The 18575-nt window shown below is 38.3% G+C and overlaps 1 protein-coding gene across 1 annotated transcript; it reads right to left on the bottom strand.

Annotated features, from left to right (window-relative positions):
• Nucleotides 1-190: 190 nt before the first annotated feature.
• Nucleotides 191-16242, bottom strand: LOC127661194 (U3 small nucleolar RNA-associated protein 4 homolog). The gene is made up of 17 exons (XM_052151798.1): nt 16142-16242; nt 15673-15841; nt 15359-15547; nt 14970-15054; nt 14776-14865; nt 14089-14300; nt 9374-9545; nt 9076-9167; nt 8887-8983; nt 8704-8768; nt 7162-7284; nt 6828-6984; nt 6203-6309; nt 4288-4383; nt 3979-4164; nt 3480-3590; nt 191-445 (listed from the first exon to the last, which is right to left on the bottom strand). The coding sequence occupies exons 2-17, from the start codon at nt 15829-15831 to the stop codon at nt 329-331; spliced, it is 2058 nt and encodes a 685-aa protein (XP_052007758.1). The 5' UTR covers nt 15832-15841; nt 16142-16242; the 3' UTR covers nt 191-328.
• Between the last annotated feature and the right edge of the window lie 2333 nt (nt 16243-18575).

The raw sequence follows: 18575 nt of genomic DNA, 5'->3' as shown, positions 1-18575 counted from the left end.
CAGACTGTGTGGTGTTGTTTTTCAAAAGGTGTAATAGAAATTATTTCGTTTTTGGTATTGTGCATTTCTAATACAACCAAAGTATTATTTTATCTGGGGTCAAATAAACGATGAACTGCTAAAGAGAGAACATACTTAATTACATCATAATAAACCTTTCAGGAAATCAGACCAACAAAGGTGATACAGTAAATATTTATTTTTAATACTGTCTCAGCAGATTTTACAAAGGATGGTGGAACAGAGCTCAACATAATTTGTAACCTTATTTAAGAAAACACACACTTCCTCATACAGGCCACATTCATACAGATGCGCAGGTTTGTCCTTATGTGGCAAATTTCTTCTGTTTGATGGGTGCAGGCAGTTGAGTAGTGATGTCTGTTAGAGGGCGCTCAACCACCACCAGAGACTGATCTGACATCAGGTCCACACACAGGATCTCCTAAAGGAGAGACAGCAAACAATAGTCAATGCAGTCACATGAATAGTCGATTTAACGCATTCATTTAATGCGATTAATTATACAAAAAAAAATAGTGTCAATATTTTTGTGTAAGAATGCATTTTCCAACCAGTGGAGCAATTTGACCTTGAAGTACAGAGTTTTATGTTTTTATGAGCTCAGCAGGGGGAAGTCAGCGCACCTCAACAAACCTCACAAAATGCACAAACACACAATGACCACGTTTACATGCACTCAAGAAAACAAGTTTTTTTTTCCAGGGTGTTTGCATTTAGCAGCATTCTGAAACATGCAAATAAGAATGCTGATTTCCTTTCGCCATATAAGGGATTAAGAGAAAGCGGTTTAACAGACCTAGGTTTCTCCCAGAGAACGCGGCTTGTGGCCATGTAAACGCATAAGCAGCGTTCTAACAGGTTTCTGAAGAGTGTGCATGTTCGTGAACAAACCGTATAGCTAACGTCATAGGATGGAGCCCAACAACATGTCAACACAGTGTAACAATATTAAACATTTCTGGGAGTAGTTTTATCAACAGTTTTATCAAAATATCAACAGTCCCAAACATTTGTGTATATCTAAAATCATACATTGGGGGAATCCCAGAGTATAAGGTAAGAGGAAAACCCAATTATTACAGCACAATTCCACTGCAGCTCACGGTAGAAAGTTAAGTAAACTAACATCGCAACTCTGTAATATCTGGAAATAAAGCAAAACAACAGGGAATGAAAATAGTGAAGTCTTCCTCTGATATCATGTTTGTCATTCACACAAGCAGAGCAGGGAAATTACATTGCTGTGGAGAATGCTGCTTTCTGACTGAGAAATCAGAAGTTTACATGCACCTTAGCCAAAATACATTTAAACTCAGTTTTTCACAATTTCTGACATTTAATCGTAGAAAACATTCAACGTCTTGGGTAAGTTAGGATCACTATTACTTTTCAGAATGTGAAATGTCAGAATAATAGTAGAGAGAAGGATTTATTTTAGCTTTTATTTCTTTCATCACATTCCCACTGGGTCAGATGTTTACATACATGTTGTTAGTATTTGGTAACATTGCCATTAAATTGTTTAAATTGGGTCCAAATGTTTGGGGTTGCCTTCCACAAGCTTCTCACAATACTTGCTGTAATTTTGGCCCATTCCTCCAGATAGAACTGCTGTAACTGAATCAGGCTTGTAAGCCTCCTTGCTCAAGCTTTTTCAGTTCTGCCCACAAATTTTCTATCGGATTGAGGTCAGGGCTTTGTGATGAACACTCCAATACCTTGACTTTTTTGTCCTCAAGCCATTTTGCCACAACTTTGGAGGTATGCTTGGGATCACTGTCCATTTGAAAGACCCATTTGTGACCGAGCTTTAACTTCCTGGCTGATGTCTTGATATATTGCTTCAATATATCGACATAATTTTCCTTCCTCATGATGCCATCTATTTTGTGAAGTGCACCAGTCCCTCCTGCAGCAAAGCACCACCACAACATGATGCTGCAACCCCCATGCTTCACGACTGGGATGGTGTTCTTCGGCTTGCAAGCCTCACCCTTTTTCCTCCAAACATATCAATGATCATTATGGCCAAACAGTTACATTTTTGTTTCATCAGTACGAATGTGCACTTGCAAACTGTAGTCTGGCTTTTTATGGTGGTTTTGGAGCAGTGGCTTCTTCCTTGCTGAACAGCATATCAGGTTATGTCAATATAGGACTCGTTATACTGTGGATATAGATACTTATCTACCAGTTTCCTCCAGCATCTTCACAAGGTAAATTGCTGTTGTTCTTGGATTGATTTGCAGTTTTCGCACCAAACTATGTTCATCTCTAGGAGACAGAATGAATCTCCTTTCCGAGTGGTATGATGGCTGTGTGGTCCCATGGTGTTTATATTGCGTACTATTGTTTGTACAGATGTACATGTTCAGGCGTTTGGAAATTGCTCCAAAAGGATGAACCAGACTTGTTTTTTTCTGAGGTCTTAGCTGATTTCTTTTGATTTTCCCATGATGTCAAGCAAAGAGGCACTGAGTTTGAAGGTAGGCCTTAAAATACATCCAAAGATACACCTCCTATCAGAACCTAATTGGCTAATTGTCTAAAGGCTTGACATCATTTTCTGGAATTTTCTAAGCTGCTTAAAGGCACAGTTAAATTATTGTATGTAAACGTCTGACGCACTGGAATTGTGATATAGTCAATGAAATGTTTAACAATCTGTCTGTAAACAATTGTTGGAAAAATTACTTGTCATGTCCAAAGTAAATGTCCTAAACGACTTGCCAAAATTATAGTTTGCTGATATTAAATCTGTGGAGTGGTTAAATTAGTTTTACTGACTTAAGCCTAAACGTATGTAAACGTCTGACTTCAACTGTATGAGGAAGTAAAGAGTACACCACTTAAACAGTGCATGTGAACACTACTTTCTCGCAATAAGCCACTTTCTGGTGTCCATGTAAACATAGTCAATGAGAGCCGGTCACTCAGGACACATTCTTTACAGCTGGACAAAGGACAACAGAATGCAGGGATGATGAGATGCATTTTTAAAGTTTTAAGTACTTTTAACTTGACACAGTGTCTTACAAAAGCAGCATTTATGATGCTCAAAACCAACGAGATGCTTCAAAAGGGTCCGTCTGACGCACATGTACACAGACCAACATTTAAATAGCAAAGATGAAATGTTAGATGTGTTCTGCGAGAAAAGGACAGATTCATGCAATGGATTTCTGTCGACTGTAGGCTTATTCAATGAGACGGGAACAAAAAAAATTTTTTTTTAGTTCTTTTGAGTCACTTTTTATATTGTCTAATCAATGCTTTACCACAAAGTAATTCAGTCATTATTTTTATTATATACAATTATTTAAATTTATAATTTATATTGAATCATCTTTTTGGGGGGGGCCTTTCAGCAAATATTGATATGTGATAAATGTATCTGGATTTCATGTAATTAATTGATGACAGCCCTAATTCATATGTATGAGGGTCATACACACCTTGAAGGTCTTGCAGACTTTGAAAGCATGACTATGGGATTTCCTTTGTTCCTCTGGGAGGCTTTTCAGGGTCAGCTGGTTGTAGAACTGAGTTTTCTCACCAGGAAGTGGCTAGAAAAGGCACATGTGTTTGTAAATACATAGTTATAAAACTAGTGATTTTCTAACTCAATTTTGCACAAATCACTTAAAAGGATCTGTACAGATGGCCCAGTTAATTGTTCTTACAGACATGTTTCCAACAATGTTTTTAGCATTTTTGAGAAAGAAAGAATAGACCATGTTTGGGGACCAAAAAAAAAATAACTTATTGCAGACCACGCACTCACCAGTTAAAAATAAATAAATAAATAGCTACCTAGCAATTTACTGTTTTTAGGATTTCTTTTAAACCAATCTAAACATAGCTCTGCGTAAATTGTTGAACATCATAATCATTCATTCCCAGATTCTCTATTTCCAACCCTACTAAATGGAGAGCATAGCACAGTTGTCTCACCAGGCTTTGGTCGATGATGCAGAGCATGTACATATCATGCAGGATAACTTGGGAAGTATTTTGGGGGTTAAACATGACATTGGTCACCGGCGTGTCTCTTTCCCACCAGATACGATGAAGCCCCTTCCTGTGCACCAATCTACTCCAATCCGTATACTGTTTCTGCTCTATAGAGTACTCAAACATCTGTGGTGAACGAAGAACACATGAGCCAAGGAAATAATTAAACCACAGTTGTAATTCCGGTGTCTTTGTTTTATTATTTTTTATTTATGAATGAGAGAGAACTCATATAATCCCACTGATTACCTGTTGATCTGCATGTACCATGAACAGACAGTTTGTGGTTGGGTGTATTCCCATGGCGCTGACAGCTGAACTGTATATAGGAACTGTGCAATGAACCTGAAACATATGAAATAAGGTCATTACTAGGGCTGGGGTAAAAACATTATTCTGTTACAAATCATAATTCTTGAGCCAAACGATTTTAAAATGGTCTCCCTGATGAAAAATAAAATGCTTATCTTAATGCTTCAATGATTAATGGATAAATATAAGTAGCTTTATTTATGCAGAGTTCCACAATAACAGGTTTTCTCTGAGAAGTTGTCTCTTTAATTCTCTACGTTTAGTCCTTTAATGCGCCGCTGTTACAGACATCAAGCGCCATCACTGTCGGACCTCAAAATCCCCTGCTGCGATCAATGTTCCTGCTATTATGCATAATCCAAAAGTTTATTTGAAATGTGTGGCGAGTATGTCAGAAGTCATTCAGCAGATTCTGTCGGACACTGCTTTAATATTGGTTTAGCTATGGAGCCTGGGTAGCTCAGAGAGTATTGATGCTGACTACCACCTCTGGAGTCATGAGTTCGAATCCAGGGTGTGCGGAGTGACTCCAGCCAGGTCTACCAAGCAACCAAACTGGCACGGTTGCTAGGGAGGGTACAGTCAATTGGGGCATCTAGTCATGCCACCATGAGGACCTACTAAGTAGTGGGAATTGGGCATTCCAAATTTGGAGAAAAAGGGGTATTTTTTATATATATATTTATATATAAACATATACACACACACACACACACACAGTATCTCACAAAAGTGAGTAGACCCCTCACATTTTTGTAAATATTTGATTATATCTTTTCATGTGACAATACTAAAGAAATGACACTTTGCTACAATGTGTAAATTTGCTGTCCCCTCAAAATAACTCAACACACAGCCATTAATGTCTAAACTGCTGGCAACAAATGTTATTACACCCCTAAGTGAAAATGTCCAAATTGGGCCAAATTGACACTGTTATACAAGCTGTACACTCACTACTTTACATTGTAGCAAAGTGTCATTTCTTCAGTTGTCACATGAAAAAATTTAAACAAATATTTACAAAAATGTGAGGGGTGTACTCACTTTTGTGAGATACTGTGTGTGTGTGTGTATATATATATATATATATATATAACAGTTTAGATGTAAAAAGTCATATCAAACTGTTGGATGGCATAAACTACATAGTGCCCCCTGCAGTATTTATAATCCAACAGCCAGGATATTCATACAATGGCAGGTAATTTCGCACATTTACCTGCCACTGTTGACAAGAAATGCCACTAAACACAAAGACACTTTCTTGAGGAAATACACCTGATTACATTTTGAAGAACATACGAAAGAAATGCAGGCGATTCACGTGTCTGATTCGCTTTTTTGTTCAGAAGTTCATTTACACTTTCGCACCCACGCACACAGTGCGGCTGTGTCTCTCAGAACGCGTACATTGAGTTCTCAAAAAAAAAATTCTCTGTCAGTCATCTGGGAGCAGTTTGTAAGAATAGTATCATCTATGAGAACGCTGCACAGGACCTCAGACTATCTCAGGATGCATATACAAATAACATGCAACGCCATTGGGACTACAGGTGAATTGTCACGCATGTCATAATTCAGTACAGAAAACAATTGCCATTTCAGACACAACTGTTCTTCAAAATACATTTATTTCTGAGAAAAAGTTTATGACATTTTTAGATCAAAACATTAAATTGCAATACATATTTAATCTGCTAGGAAATATCATTGTAATATCGTATCGGGAGGTCTGTGGCAATTCCCATCCCTAAACATTACTGTAAACTAGCAACCTCTGTCATTAATAAACACAGAGGGTACAGATGTATTAAGGAGTGTGAAACAACCATGGGGTAATAATACTCACCTTCCGTGTCTGAAGATTGTAGACATTAACTTCATGGTCACTGTTTGCAGAGGCAAACCACTTGCCATCTTCACTAGCTGCTAATAAGTGAATGGCCTGATGAGAACCTGGAGACGAAGGATAAAGAGAAATGTTATATAACAAATCCAAAAGCAAAACGTTTGCAAAAGCCATTCATATTGTCATTCTGATCAATTTTAAAACAATAGCATGATATGGGTATGCTGAGTGACTCCAGTCAGGCTTCCTAAGCAACCAATTGGCCTGGTTGTAGGGAGGGTAGAGTCAAATTGGGTTAACCTCCTCATGGTCGTTATGCGTGGTTCTCACTCTTGGTGGGGATGTTGCGGAGAATAGTGTGAAGCCTCCACACGTGCAGTCTCCACACACACGCAGTAGCACGCTCAACAAACCACGTGATGAGCGGATTGACGGTCTCAGACGCGGAGGCAACTGAGATTCGTCCTCCGCCACTCGGATTGAGGAGAGTCACTACGCCACCACGAGGACTTAGAGCACATTGGGAATTGTCCATTCCAAATTGGGGAGAAAAAATACTACAAGATAGTTTTCATAACCATCTGTTTAAAAATAAAAATGGTGTTCATATCTATTGTCCTCTCACCTGACTTGGGCTTAAGGGTGCCCACAAACTTGCACCCTGATTGGCTGAGAGAGACCACGTGCACCAATGCCATTGTGGATGAGGAAAACAAATGGGAGGAATCTGAGGAGAAGCAAAGCTGATTGGCTGAGCTGAGGACCTTTGGAAGCTTGGATATCTTAAAAAAAAAAAAAAAAAAGAGGAAAATGCTTGTTTAATATTTAATCCATTTTTAATAATTTTTTATCTGATGCCATTTCAAGAGACTCATTTCTTTACAGTGGATTCCTCTGAATGACTTTAGCATGATTTAAACCCAGGTAATGGATTGTCATGCAGCTCTATGGAAATTTACCTTGGTGATGCTGACATTGTTATTGTCAAAGTTTAGTTTGTAAAGCCGTAAACGGCTTGCTGTTGAGTAAGCAATCCATTCTCCACACGGAGACACGGCACTGCAGCGAATGTGCTCCTCACCCTGCGGATAAAAATCAAAGCTCAATCACTTCATTCATTTGAGCACTATGAATGTTACACAATTCTTACCGCATTCTACATAAAGGTATAACTGATGACTAATCAATATGGATGGTTGAGGAAATGATTATAATAAATTTAACACATATGCATTTGAAATGCTCCCTCTATTTTTTGTGTTAGCTGATGCTCTTTGTAACATTCTCAAGTCATGCTGGGATAACATAGAAGTTTTAAAATAAACTTGAGGAATCCATACTGCCATTAAAGCAAAAGTGAGAAATATAATTTTTTAAATGTTTTAATTCAACTTCACTAAAATAGTTTTGCAGTTAATATAATTTGTAATGAAAAATGTTGACAGATTTTGAACGATATAGTTTTATATAATATTTCTTTATAGCTTATTTATGATCGAGAATAACGCATAATCCCTGTGGTCATTATTTTTATTATCCCATTTGGTGTGTAATGAACTTGAAATCTGTGCCCTGTAACAAAACACTTTCCTAATTATGCAAGTTAAAGGGATAGTTCACCAAAAAAATCAAAATCTCATCATTTACTCATCCTCATGCCAGTGACTTACTTTCTGAACAAAAACAAAGATTTTTAGAATAATAGTTCAGCTCTGTACTTCCACACAATGCAAGTGAATGGTGACCAGAACTTTGAAGGTAAAAAAAAGCACATAAAGGCAGCATAAAAGTAATCCATATGACTCTAGTAGTTAACTCCATATCTTCAGAAGTGATATGATAGGTATGGGTGAGAAATATATTCAGATCAATATTGAAGTCTTTTTTCACTATAAATTCTCCTCTATGCCTAGGTGGCGATATGCACAAATAATTAAATCGCCAAAAACAAGAGGAATGAGAAAGAATGTGGAGATTTATAGTATGAAATTACTTAAATATTGATCTGTTTCTCAACTACACCCATCATATCTCTTCTGAAGACATGTATGTAACAACTGGAGTCTTGTCGATTACTTTTATACTGCCTTTATGTACTTTTGGACCTTCAAAGTTCTGGCCACCTTTCATTTGCATTGTATAAAAGTACAGAGCTGAAATATTCTTCTAAAAATCTTTGTGTTCAGCAGAAGAAAGAAAGTCATACACATCTGGGATGGCATGAGGGTGAGTAAATGCTGCATATTTCCTCAAGATTCATCACAGCTTTTTTCATACAGAAAATCAATGTACATTCAAATAAACAGTTCAAACATTGTCCATTACCATTGGTACCGATTTAAGAAATGTCTAGCTCTGTCACATGTTTGAGTCTGCCCTCTGTGCAGAATCGTTTCCTGTCTGCACAGAGGCAACATTAGAAGTGTGTCCGCACAATGTTGTTCATGTCACATGTTTTTATGTGAAATATGACAAATCAATTTTCAAAGCAAGCACAGTACCTTCACTTTCAAATGAAGCCGTTTCTCTGGCTTACTTTTTATAGATAAACTCATTCCAGGTATGTCTGAAAACAAAAGACCAATAGATACTATTACTTAAAATGTTAAGATATTTCATGTACAAGTAATCACTAGAAACTTTACATCATATAATCAAGGATCACTCTGAGTTTAAATTTTCACCTATTCCTTCACTTTCTCCAAGTCTCCACAGCTCTAGATGACTTGGGTACTGGAAAAGCATCAGGCCTGCCTTCCTGGCACAGGACACCAGATTCCTCTAGAATGACACAGAGTAGAGCAAACCACTAATGAAGAATCCATTACAGACATGTCATCTACATGACAGTCGTAAATTCTGCAAATACTCACATGTGGGAAGTGAATCTTCCTCAAGGCTGAGGCCGAGGACCACACTTCAATCTTGTCTAACAGAGGTCTCACAACTAGCTGTGTGTCCATGCCTGAGACAGGATCAGTGCAATCCAATATTAATTAAAAATACTTTGGTCATACAGTAACATGTCTACAGAAAGCAGCTCAATTTGAATCTTACAAGACAGGGCTTTTCAATCTTTGTAGATCCCACAAAATAAAAAAATAAAAAACTTTTAATAAAAAGAATAAAACATTAATCATTATTACCTTCTAAAAAAAGAAATAAACGTACCTCCTGACACAACAGCAGTTGTGATCTCTGCCACAGCTCTGACATCATGCGTGTGGTTCTTAAATGTTCTGGTTCTCACCCATTCTTTGTCATCCTTATCTAAAACCACAGAGATAAACTGGAATTGCACCACACATCCCTCTGATGTACCAGCGACAAGGCTGTCCTCATCCTGTCATTTAAGAGGGCACATTTAGACAATCTAGGAGAACAGTTCCTATCTGTATTCTTCAAATATGTCATGTAATACATGCAGGAAAATTAGAACAACTAGTAATTAGAGATAGAGATTTTACAGATTAATCTGTGCTGATAGTTGCTTTTATTCCTCATTTTATTCCTCAACTACAAACCTCGTCTGGTGAAATGATACATACAAAAATCTTCATCTGGTGGACTTATAGGCTATAAAAAGCTTAATTTGTTAAATGCTTGCATATGAAGATTTGTAACAGAGCCAAGTCTCTATTATTTTTTTTTAAATAAAATTCCCCTGTGTATTTCAGGCTTATTTAGAGGTAAAAGTCCCACGTTATGCACCAAAACTGAATCTTTCTGGTTATTAAATTATTATTTTTTTTTTGCAAAATTAGCTTAATATATCAGCTATCATCCTTTTTCACCACCTTAGTAATCAATATCTGCAAAAATCTACTATCGGTCGACTTCTAATAGTAATTTCACAGTAGGGCTAGCAATATGGCAAAATAAATTTACTATTTTTTTTTTTTATCAAACTTATTAATTATTTACGATTAGATTTTTTCACATTTTAAATTTACTCAACATGATTCAAATAACACGTTCTTTATTAGAATGCAAGGCAACCTGGTTAGAGAAATCCAAGTTCTTTTTATCACAGGAAACAAAAGTGTGCAAAAATATTTTACAAATGCACCACAGGGGGAAGTTGTCAACAGAGTGTAAAAGTAAAATTTATTCGAAACTAAGAAACTCAAATGTTCAGAAATAATAGAATAAGAAAATTGCCAAGTAATTCTTAGACCGTGTGGGTATTCACTTTATCTAAATCAAGACATCTAGAAATCAATATTTATAAATTAGTAGAAAGTACGCATTGAACAACCCCAATTCCGAAAAAGTTGGGACAGTATGAAAAATGCTAATAAAACCAGAAGTGATTTGTAAATTATATTCAACCTTTGCTATAATAAAAGCACCACAAATACAGATAATATGATATTTTACCCTGTGAATTTCATTGTTCTTATTAAAATGTACAATAATTTCAAATCAGAAGATTGCAACACACTTCAAAAAAGTTGGGACAGTCAAGTGTTTACCACTGTGAAACATCACCATTTCTTCTAATAACATCTATTAAGCATTTGACTGAAGACACAAGTTTGTAAAGTTTAAAAAGTGGAATTTTCCCCATTCATCCATTATGCAGGTCTTTAGCTGCACAATTGTACGGGGTCTTCATTGTTGTATTGTGTGCTTCATAATGCACCACACATTCTCAACTGGTCATGGCTGCAGGCAGGCCAATCTAGCAACTGCAACCTCTGCTTATTTAGCCAGTATGCAGTTTGAAGTTATCCTGCTGAAAATGTCAGGATGTTCCTGGAAAAGATGGTGCTGGATGGCAGTATATGCGGCTCCAAAATGTATTCATACAGGTATCCGTCTGCATTAATGGTGCCCTAACAGATGTGCGACTTAACCATGCCATAGGCACTGACACACCCCTGGCCTTTGGACCTGATGCTAATAACAGCTTGGCTGTTTTCCTCTTTGGCCCATCTTGGTGGAGCGGTTGTCTGTGTGGTCCACGGATAACAACCTGATCCTCAATACCACCAAAACCAAGGAGCTGATAATAGACTACAAGAAAAATAAGATGGATATTCAGCCCCTTTTGATCAGCAGGGAATGTATAGAGAGGATCACGGATTTCAGGTTCCTGGGCATGCACATAGAGGAGGACCTATCCTGGAGCACTAACACCACAGTAATGGTAAAGACACAGCAGAGACTTTACTTCCTGAGGATCCTTAGGAAGAACCACCTCACCCAAAAAGTGCTTCTGTCTTTCTACCGCTGCTCCATAGAGAGCATACTGACATTGTATCCGTGTGTGTTTTGCCAGCTGCACAGAAACAGAGGAGAAAATGCTCCAGAGGGCCATCACCACTGCCCAGAAGATTATTACTGGCTGCCCTCTCCCCTCGCTGGAAGATCTTTACAGTTCCCGCTGCCTCAAAAAAGCCCAGAACATACTTAAAGATCCATCTCACCCTGGACACTCCCTGTTTGAACTGCTGCCCTCAGGCAGACGTTTCAGGACAATGAAAACAAACAAACAAATAAAAAAAAAAGTTTTTATCCAAAAGCAATAGCAGCACTAAACACTACTTCAATGCATTATTAAGGAGATGTATCGTGCAGTGAACTGTTGAGTATGTGTGGTATGATGGGTTTTCATTTCCCTTAGGATTTTTTTTTCTCTCTCTTTTATGCATTTTTTAGAGCTACTTTTAGAGGCTCTTTTATATTTAGATACCTGATGCACTTTATTTGATGTTGCACTGATCGGATTGTACACGTACAACGAAATTGGATGCAATGACAAAGATTTCAAAAACACGACGGCTGTGTTTTTCAACACGGCAGTGGACTCGGACCAGTAAACACAGTTTCACTGTTCTACTTCCCATCTAAGATGAGAACGAGCCCAGAGAAATCGGCAGCACTTCTGGACAGTGTTAATGTAGGGCTTCTGCTTAGTAAAGTCTAAACTTGCATCTGTGGATGCAGCAACGAGAGGTGTTGACTTACAAAGGTTTACTAAAGTAATTTAAGACAGTGATGTGAATTTGATCTACGATCCCTCTGACAAAATAAAACATCATATAAATGTTTATTTGTAGTGTTTTCAACTTGGCAAAGGGTGAATATAATTTACAAATCACTGCTTTTTGTTTTCATTAGCATTTTTCATACGGTCCACACTTTTTTGGAATTAGGGATGTATATCAGAGTTGCAGACAGAGTCGCACCCTCTAGTGGTTCACGCTGAACATCACAGCAAAATTAAATAATTTATTTTTACAATTCAACTAGCAAACTTTGTCAAAATGATCGCTCGCCAAATGTTGGCTATAGATGCAGTAAACTTAAAACACATCACAGAACAAAGCAATAATTAGCCATTTACCTGAATCATCATGGCAAATGGAGCGGCGGATATTTCATTCTGCCATACACACAAATCAGCCACAACATTAAAACCACCTGACTAATATTGTGTAGGTCCCCCTCATGCTGCCAAATCAGATCTGGTCCAGTACAGCACATAGATGCTCAATCGGATTGAGATCTGGGGAATTTGGAGGTCAAGTCAACATATTGAACTCTTTATCATGTTCCTCAAACCATTCCTGAACAATTTTTGCAGTGTGACAGGGTGCATTATCCTGCTGAAAGAGGCCACTGCCATCAGGGAATACTGTTGCCATGAAGGGGTGTACGTGGTCTGCAACAATCTTTAGGTAGGTGGTATGTGTCAAAGTAACATCCACATGAATGCCAGGACCCAAGGTTTCCCAGCAGAACATTGCCCAGAGCATCAAACTGCCTCCGCCAGCCTGCCTTCTTCCCATGGTGCATCCTGCTGCCATCTCTTCCCCAGGTAAATACGCACCCCGCCATCCACATGATCTAAAAGAAAACGTGATTCATCATACCAGGCCACCTTCTTCTATTGTTCCATGGTCCAGTTCTGACACTCACATGCCCATTGTAGGCGCTTTCAGCATTGGACAGGGGTCAGCATGGGCACTCAGTCTGGTCTGCGTCTACACAGCCCCATACGCTGCAAGCTGCGATGTGCTGTGTGCTCTGACACCTCTCTATCATGGCTAGCATTAAGTTTTCCAGCAATTTGTGCTACAGTAGATCATCTGTGGGATCGGAACAGGCAAGCTAGTCTTCGCTCCCCACGCGCATCAATCTTGGGTGCCCATGACCCTGTCACCGGTTGTCCTTCCTTGGACCACTTTTGGTAGGTACTAACCACTGCATACTGGGAACACTCCTGCCATTTTGAAGATGCTCTGACCCAGTTATCTAGCAATCACAATATGGAACTTGTCAAAGCTGCTCAGATCTGTACGCTTGCCCACGTTTCCTGCTTCCAACACATGATATTCAAGAACTGACTGTTCACTTGCTGCCTAATATATCCTACCCCTTGACAGGTGCCATTGAAATGAGATAATCAATGTTATTCACTCATTCAGGAGACCGTTCATCAACATTATATAGCATACAGTTATGGTTGTGGTGATTACAGAGATAGTGTAGAGATGCTTTAAAACAGCCGAACTCCAAAGGAAGGCAGAGAGAAAGACACGAGAGCGCAGTAACTGGCATGCCCCATTGTGTGTTTTATATGATCATTATTATTGTTCTGAAGCGTTCAGAAAACTATTTGAGACTTTGTTGCTTTGAACTGAGGAATAAGCAAGTCCTGAGAAGGCGGCACTCAAGCGAACTGAAAAGAGAGAATAAAAGCTACCTGAAGCGTGTCACTGCAACCCACAGCAAAAATCTTGTCAAAACGCAAATTCAAATTAATCTTGGAAAAAAAATTTTGGGAAAAAATACAAATAAATAAATCGCCCAGCCCTATATCACAGGTCGGAAGAAAAATGCATGATGCCATAAACACACTTGCAAACAAATCTTACCTGAGAGACTGATAATGCTAGCACGTCACATTTAGTGATATTGTGGCTTTTGATCAGTGTACCAGTGTGATCATCCCACATTTTGACCATTCCCACAGAATCTCCACTGATGATGGTCCCATCTGAGAGGTAGACCACACTCCACACCACACACTCCTTGCTGCGAGACGTCCCCACCCCTCTGTCCACCAGAATCCTGTGTATAGAGTGCCCTAAAAATAAAAAAAAAAAAATCACACACACACACACACACACACACACACACACACACACACACACACACACACACACACACACACACACACACACACACACACACACACACACACACACACACACACACACACACACACACACACACACACACACACACACACACACACACACACACACACACACACACACACGTTCAGTGGTTCCCAACACTGTTCCTGGAGGCCCCACAACAATTTTGTATATATCCATTTTCTGACACTCCCAATTCAGGTCTTGAGTCTCCACAAACAAGCTGATGTATATCTTGTAATCAGGTGTGTTTGATTATGGAGATACACAAAATGTCTATTATTGAGGGGCCCTCCAAGAAAAGGGTTTGGAGCCACTGTATTAAATCATCTACCAGCTGTACCCACTCTTCGTAACTAACGGTCAATGATATATTCTGAAAGAAAGGTACATTTAGCTTACCAGTCTCTACATTAAAAACCTGGATCATATCCATCATTCCAGCAGCTATTTTGGAGCCTGAGGGGTGCCAGGACAGAGAGAAGATGCGGCCTGTAAAATGGGGAAAGAGGTGGTCAGACAAGCTTTTTTTTTCTTCTTTTTTTTTAAAGCAGCATGATAAATATCTGAAAGTTATAAACGGGGGAACAACTCACCTTTCTGTCTGTCCAGATTTCTCTCAAACTGTATTTTGTCTTCATTCACCTCAAACAGTTTCACAGTTCCATCTTCACAACCAACCTACAAAATATTATATAAGACACACAGATCATTTCAAATATTTGACCATATACAAAAAAAATCTTAAACATTTAGTACTAGAGATAAGAGCAAAACATTAATAATCTGTTAATTAATAACTTAAATCACATATCATATGTATACATAAGCCATTGAAAAATTCATACTGGTCAAAAAATAAACAGCAACACAAAGCATATTATTTCAGCTGATAGTAAGCTATGCATTAACATCACAGTTATTATGACTGGTTAATATTAATGCATAGTATCATTGTGTCTTATCTTAGGGAAACCAGACCTACCGCTAAGTGTGTTCCTTGTTGGTTGCCTGTGATGGCCCAGACTGGCCCTCCATATGCATCTACAGTGTATTTGGCTTTCTGATTTGTCAAATCATATTCAGTAATTTCACCATTCAGTCCTGCACTGAACAAACGCTCCCCAACCCAAGACAGAGCCTCTATCCCACACTGCTCTCTTCCAGGGATGATCTGTGGATGCAGAAGTGACATCAGCATCCTTGCAAATTCTTGAATTAACAGATCTCTGGTAGCTTGAGGCACAAGGGCCCATTTTTAATAACAGATCAACATTAAAAACAGCCATAACTGCTTACCTTTTCTTGAAAAAAGTTGTCTGAACAGTGAAAGATCTCAACAGATCCGTCCATCCTCGCCACTGCCATCCTTTCGTTTATTGGGTGGAAGGCTAAAGCTCTGATTCCGGTGGGCATGTAATCAAAGAACCGAACCCGGTGAATTTTAAACTCCCCCATCGCCGAAAATCTGAGGATAACATAGAAAATAAGAATTACATTTTAATTAAGAATACTTGGATCAGAGTGTGTGATCTGGCCAATACAAAGACAATATACTACATGACGTGACAACCGGTCTATATAACCACAAACGACAAATAAAAAGTGATTATTTAAATAACTAAATTAAAAATTATCAGAATTACATGTTCTGGCTAGTCCCTGAAGTTGCATTTCTAAAATTAGCAACCTAACTACTTATTTTACTAACACATTCCTAATGCCGTATTCCCGAATAAAGATTTTGAATAGCATTTAATTCACTTACCTTCTTATCCCCTTTTCGTATGTTTAATTCGCTTTGAGTTGTTTCTGCCACTTAAAAGTGGTCCACACGTTGAGCTGCAGGATGCACCACGTTGGTTACCCTTGACCCGGAAACGAAATCTCAGCTGTCTACATATTTAAAATAATTGACACAATGTAAACAAATATTTGTATTTGTTATTTAGACGTGCAACCGTCGTTTGATGTCGTTTTATTAAGATAAAATATTAATTGCAATTAGATATTGCACTTAGTTTAAGAAAAAAATAGAAAGAAATATTTTGATAATTTTAGTGCAGTCTTGTCTAGCGTCTTCACGCATGACCCCATCCCATCCTAAATCCTCTCTTTTTTTTTGTTCTGTTTATCACTTGTGTTCTTCATGTTATTTGTGTCTTATGAATGTACTGTTCCCTGTCTTGTAATGTAAATTTACAATATAAATAAAATATTGCACACCGCCACATAAACTGTTTCTCTGTGGCTCATTCTGTGTTTTTATTGTTTTGCTTATTTTATATATACAAAACAAACAAAAACAATATATATACAGCTCTGGAAAAAATTAAGAGACCACTGCAAAATTAGATGTTTCTCTGCTTTTACTATTTATGTGTTTAAGTAAAATGAAATTTTTTGTTTTATTCTATAAAGTACTGACAACATTTCTCCCAAATTCCCCCCAAAAAATATTGTCATTTAGAGCATTAATTTGCAGAAAATGACAACTGCTCAAAATAACAAAAAAAGATGCAGTGTTTTCAGACTTCGAATAATGCAAAGAAAAAAAATATATTTTCATTTTTGACAACTCAATAGTAATGTTTTACCTTAGGAAGAGTTCAGAAATCAATATTTGGTGGAATAACCTTGATTTTCAATCACAACTTGACTTGACTCTACCAGTCTTTCACATTGTGAAATCGGGCAGATTCGTCTTCATGAAGGACCCATGAATCAAGCCATGTACAAGGTTCTCCTGAAAGAAAACATGCTTCCTTCTGTTTTGACAATGTTCCCCAACTCTGAGGATTGGTTTATCCATCAGGACAATGCTCCATGCCACACTCATGTCAATCATGGTGTGGATGTAGGACCATCAGATCAAGACCCTGTCATGGCCAGCTCAATCTCCAAACCTGAACTCCATTGAAAACCACATCTTGTGATCAAGAGGGAGATGGATGGCCACAAGCCATCAAAAAGGCAGAGTTGCTTGATTTTTGTGCCAGGAGTGGCAAAAAGTCACTCAACAGCAAAGTGAAAGACTGGTAGAGAGCATGCCAAGACACATGCAAGATGTGATTGAAAATCAGGGTTATTCCACCAAATATTGATTTCTGAACTCTTCCTCAGTTAAAACATCAGTATTGTGTCAAATTAATACAAACTTGTTTCTTTGCATTATTCGAGGTCTGAAAAAACTGCATCTTTTTGGTTAACATCTTGGACAGGTGGCCAGTCCATCACAGGGCTTACACAACCATTTATACTCATCTATGGGAAATTTACAGTTTTCAATTCACTTAACTAATGTTTTTGGATGGTGGGGGAAACTGTAGCACCCTGAAGAATCCCATGCAAACAAGGGAAGAACATTCAAACTCCAAACAGAAATGCCCAGGGTGAGCCAGGGCTTGAACCAGGGACCTTCTTGCTGTGAAACCACAGTGCTACCCACCAAGCTGCCACAAAATCATTTAAATTCTCATATTTTGATCCATTAAGTAAGTTTCTTTAAATACATGAGCAACAGTATGTCAGAATGGTACAAGCTTATCCTACTCAAATGCATGTGATACCAAATAAACAAGAATTAGGTCTGAATTCAAAAGAAATCAGATTATACTACCATAAAAGTGGGTTTGTGCCCATAGGCGACATGTTGCTGGTGATAGGCCTACAAGCCCTCAGTCCAGCCTCTCTCAGCCTATTATGGACAGTCTGAGCACTGATGGTGGGATTGTGGATTCCTGGTGTAACTCAGGCAGTTGTTGCCATCCTGTACCTGTCCCGCAAGTGTGATATTCGCATGTACGATCCTGTGCAGGTGTTGTTACACGTGATCTGCCACTGCGAGGACGATCAGCTGTCTTTCCTGTCTCCCTGTTAGGCGTCTCACAGTACGGACATTGCAATTTATTGCCCTGGCCACATCTGCAGTTCTCATGCCTCCATGCTGCATGCCTAAATAAGGCACATTCACGCAGATGAGCAGGGACCCTGGGCATCATTCTTTGGTATTTTTCAAAGTCAGTAGAAAGGTATTTTTAATGTCCTAAGTTTTTATAACTGACCTTGATTGCCATTCCACAGGTGTATGTTCATTAATTGTTTATTGTTCATTGAACAAGCATGGAAAACATTATTTTAACCCTTTACAAAAAAGATTTGTAAAGTTATTTGAATTTTTTCAAAATTATCTTTAAAATACA

This window comes from Xyrauchen texanus, chromosome 21 (genome assembly GCF_025860055.1).
Source record: "Xyrauchen texanus isolate HMW12.3.18 chromosome 21, RBS_HiC_50CHRs, whole genome shotgun sequence".
NCBI classification, from domain to species: domain Eukaryota; kingdom Metazoa; phylum Chordata; class Actinopteri; order Cypriniformes; family Catostomidae; genus Xyrauchen; species Xyrauchen texanus.
Note: the sequence above shows the minus strand (reverse complement) of the source record. Positions and strands in the feature narration are given on the sequence as shown.

Coding starts and splice junctions, on each gene's coding strand:
- LOC127661194 (XM_052151798.1), bottom strand. CDS start 15,831: ATGGGGGAGTTTAAAATTCACCGGGTTCGGTTCTTTGATTACATGCCC. Junction 15,548..15,672: donor ACAACTTTTTTCAAGAAAAG/GTAAGCAGTTAT, acceptor CTGCATCCACAG/ATCATCCCTGGAAGAGAGCA. Junction 4,165..4,287: donor TGGTACATGCAGATCAACAG/GTAATCAGTGGG, acceptor CGTTCACCACAG/ATGTTTGAGTACTCTATAGA.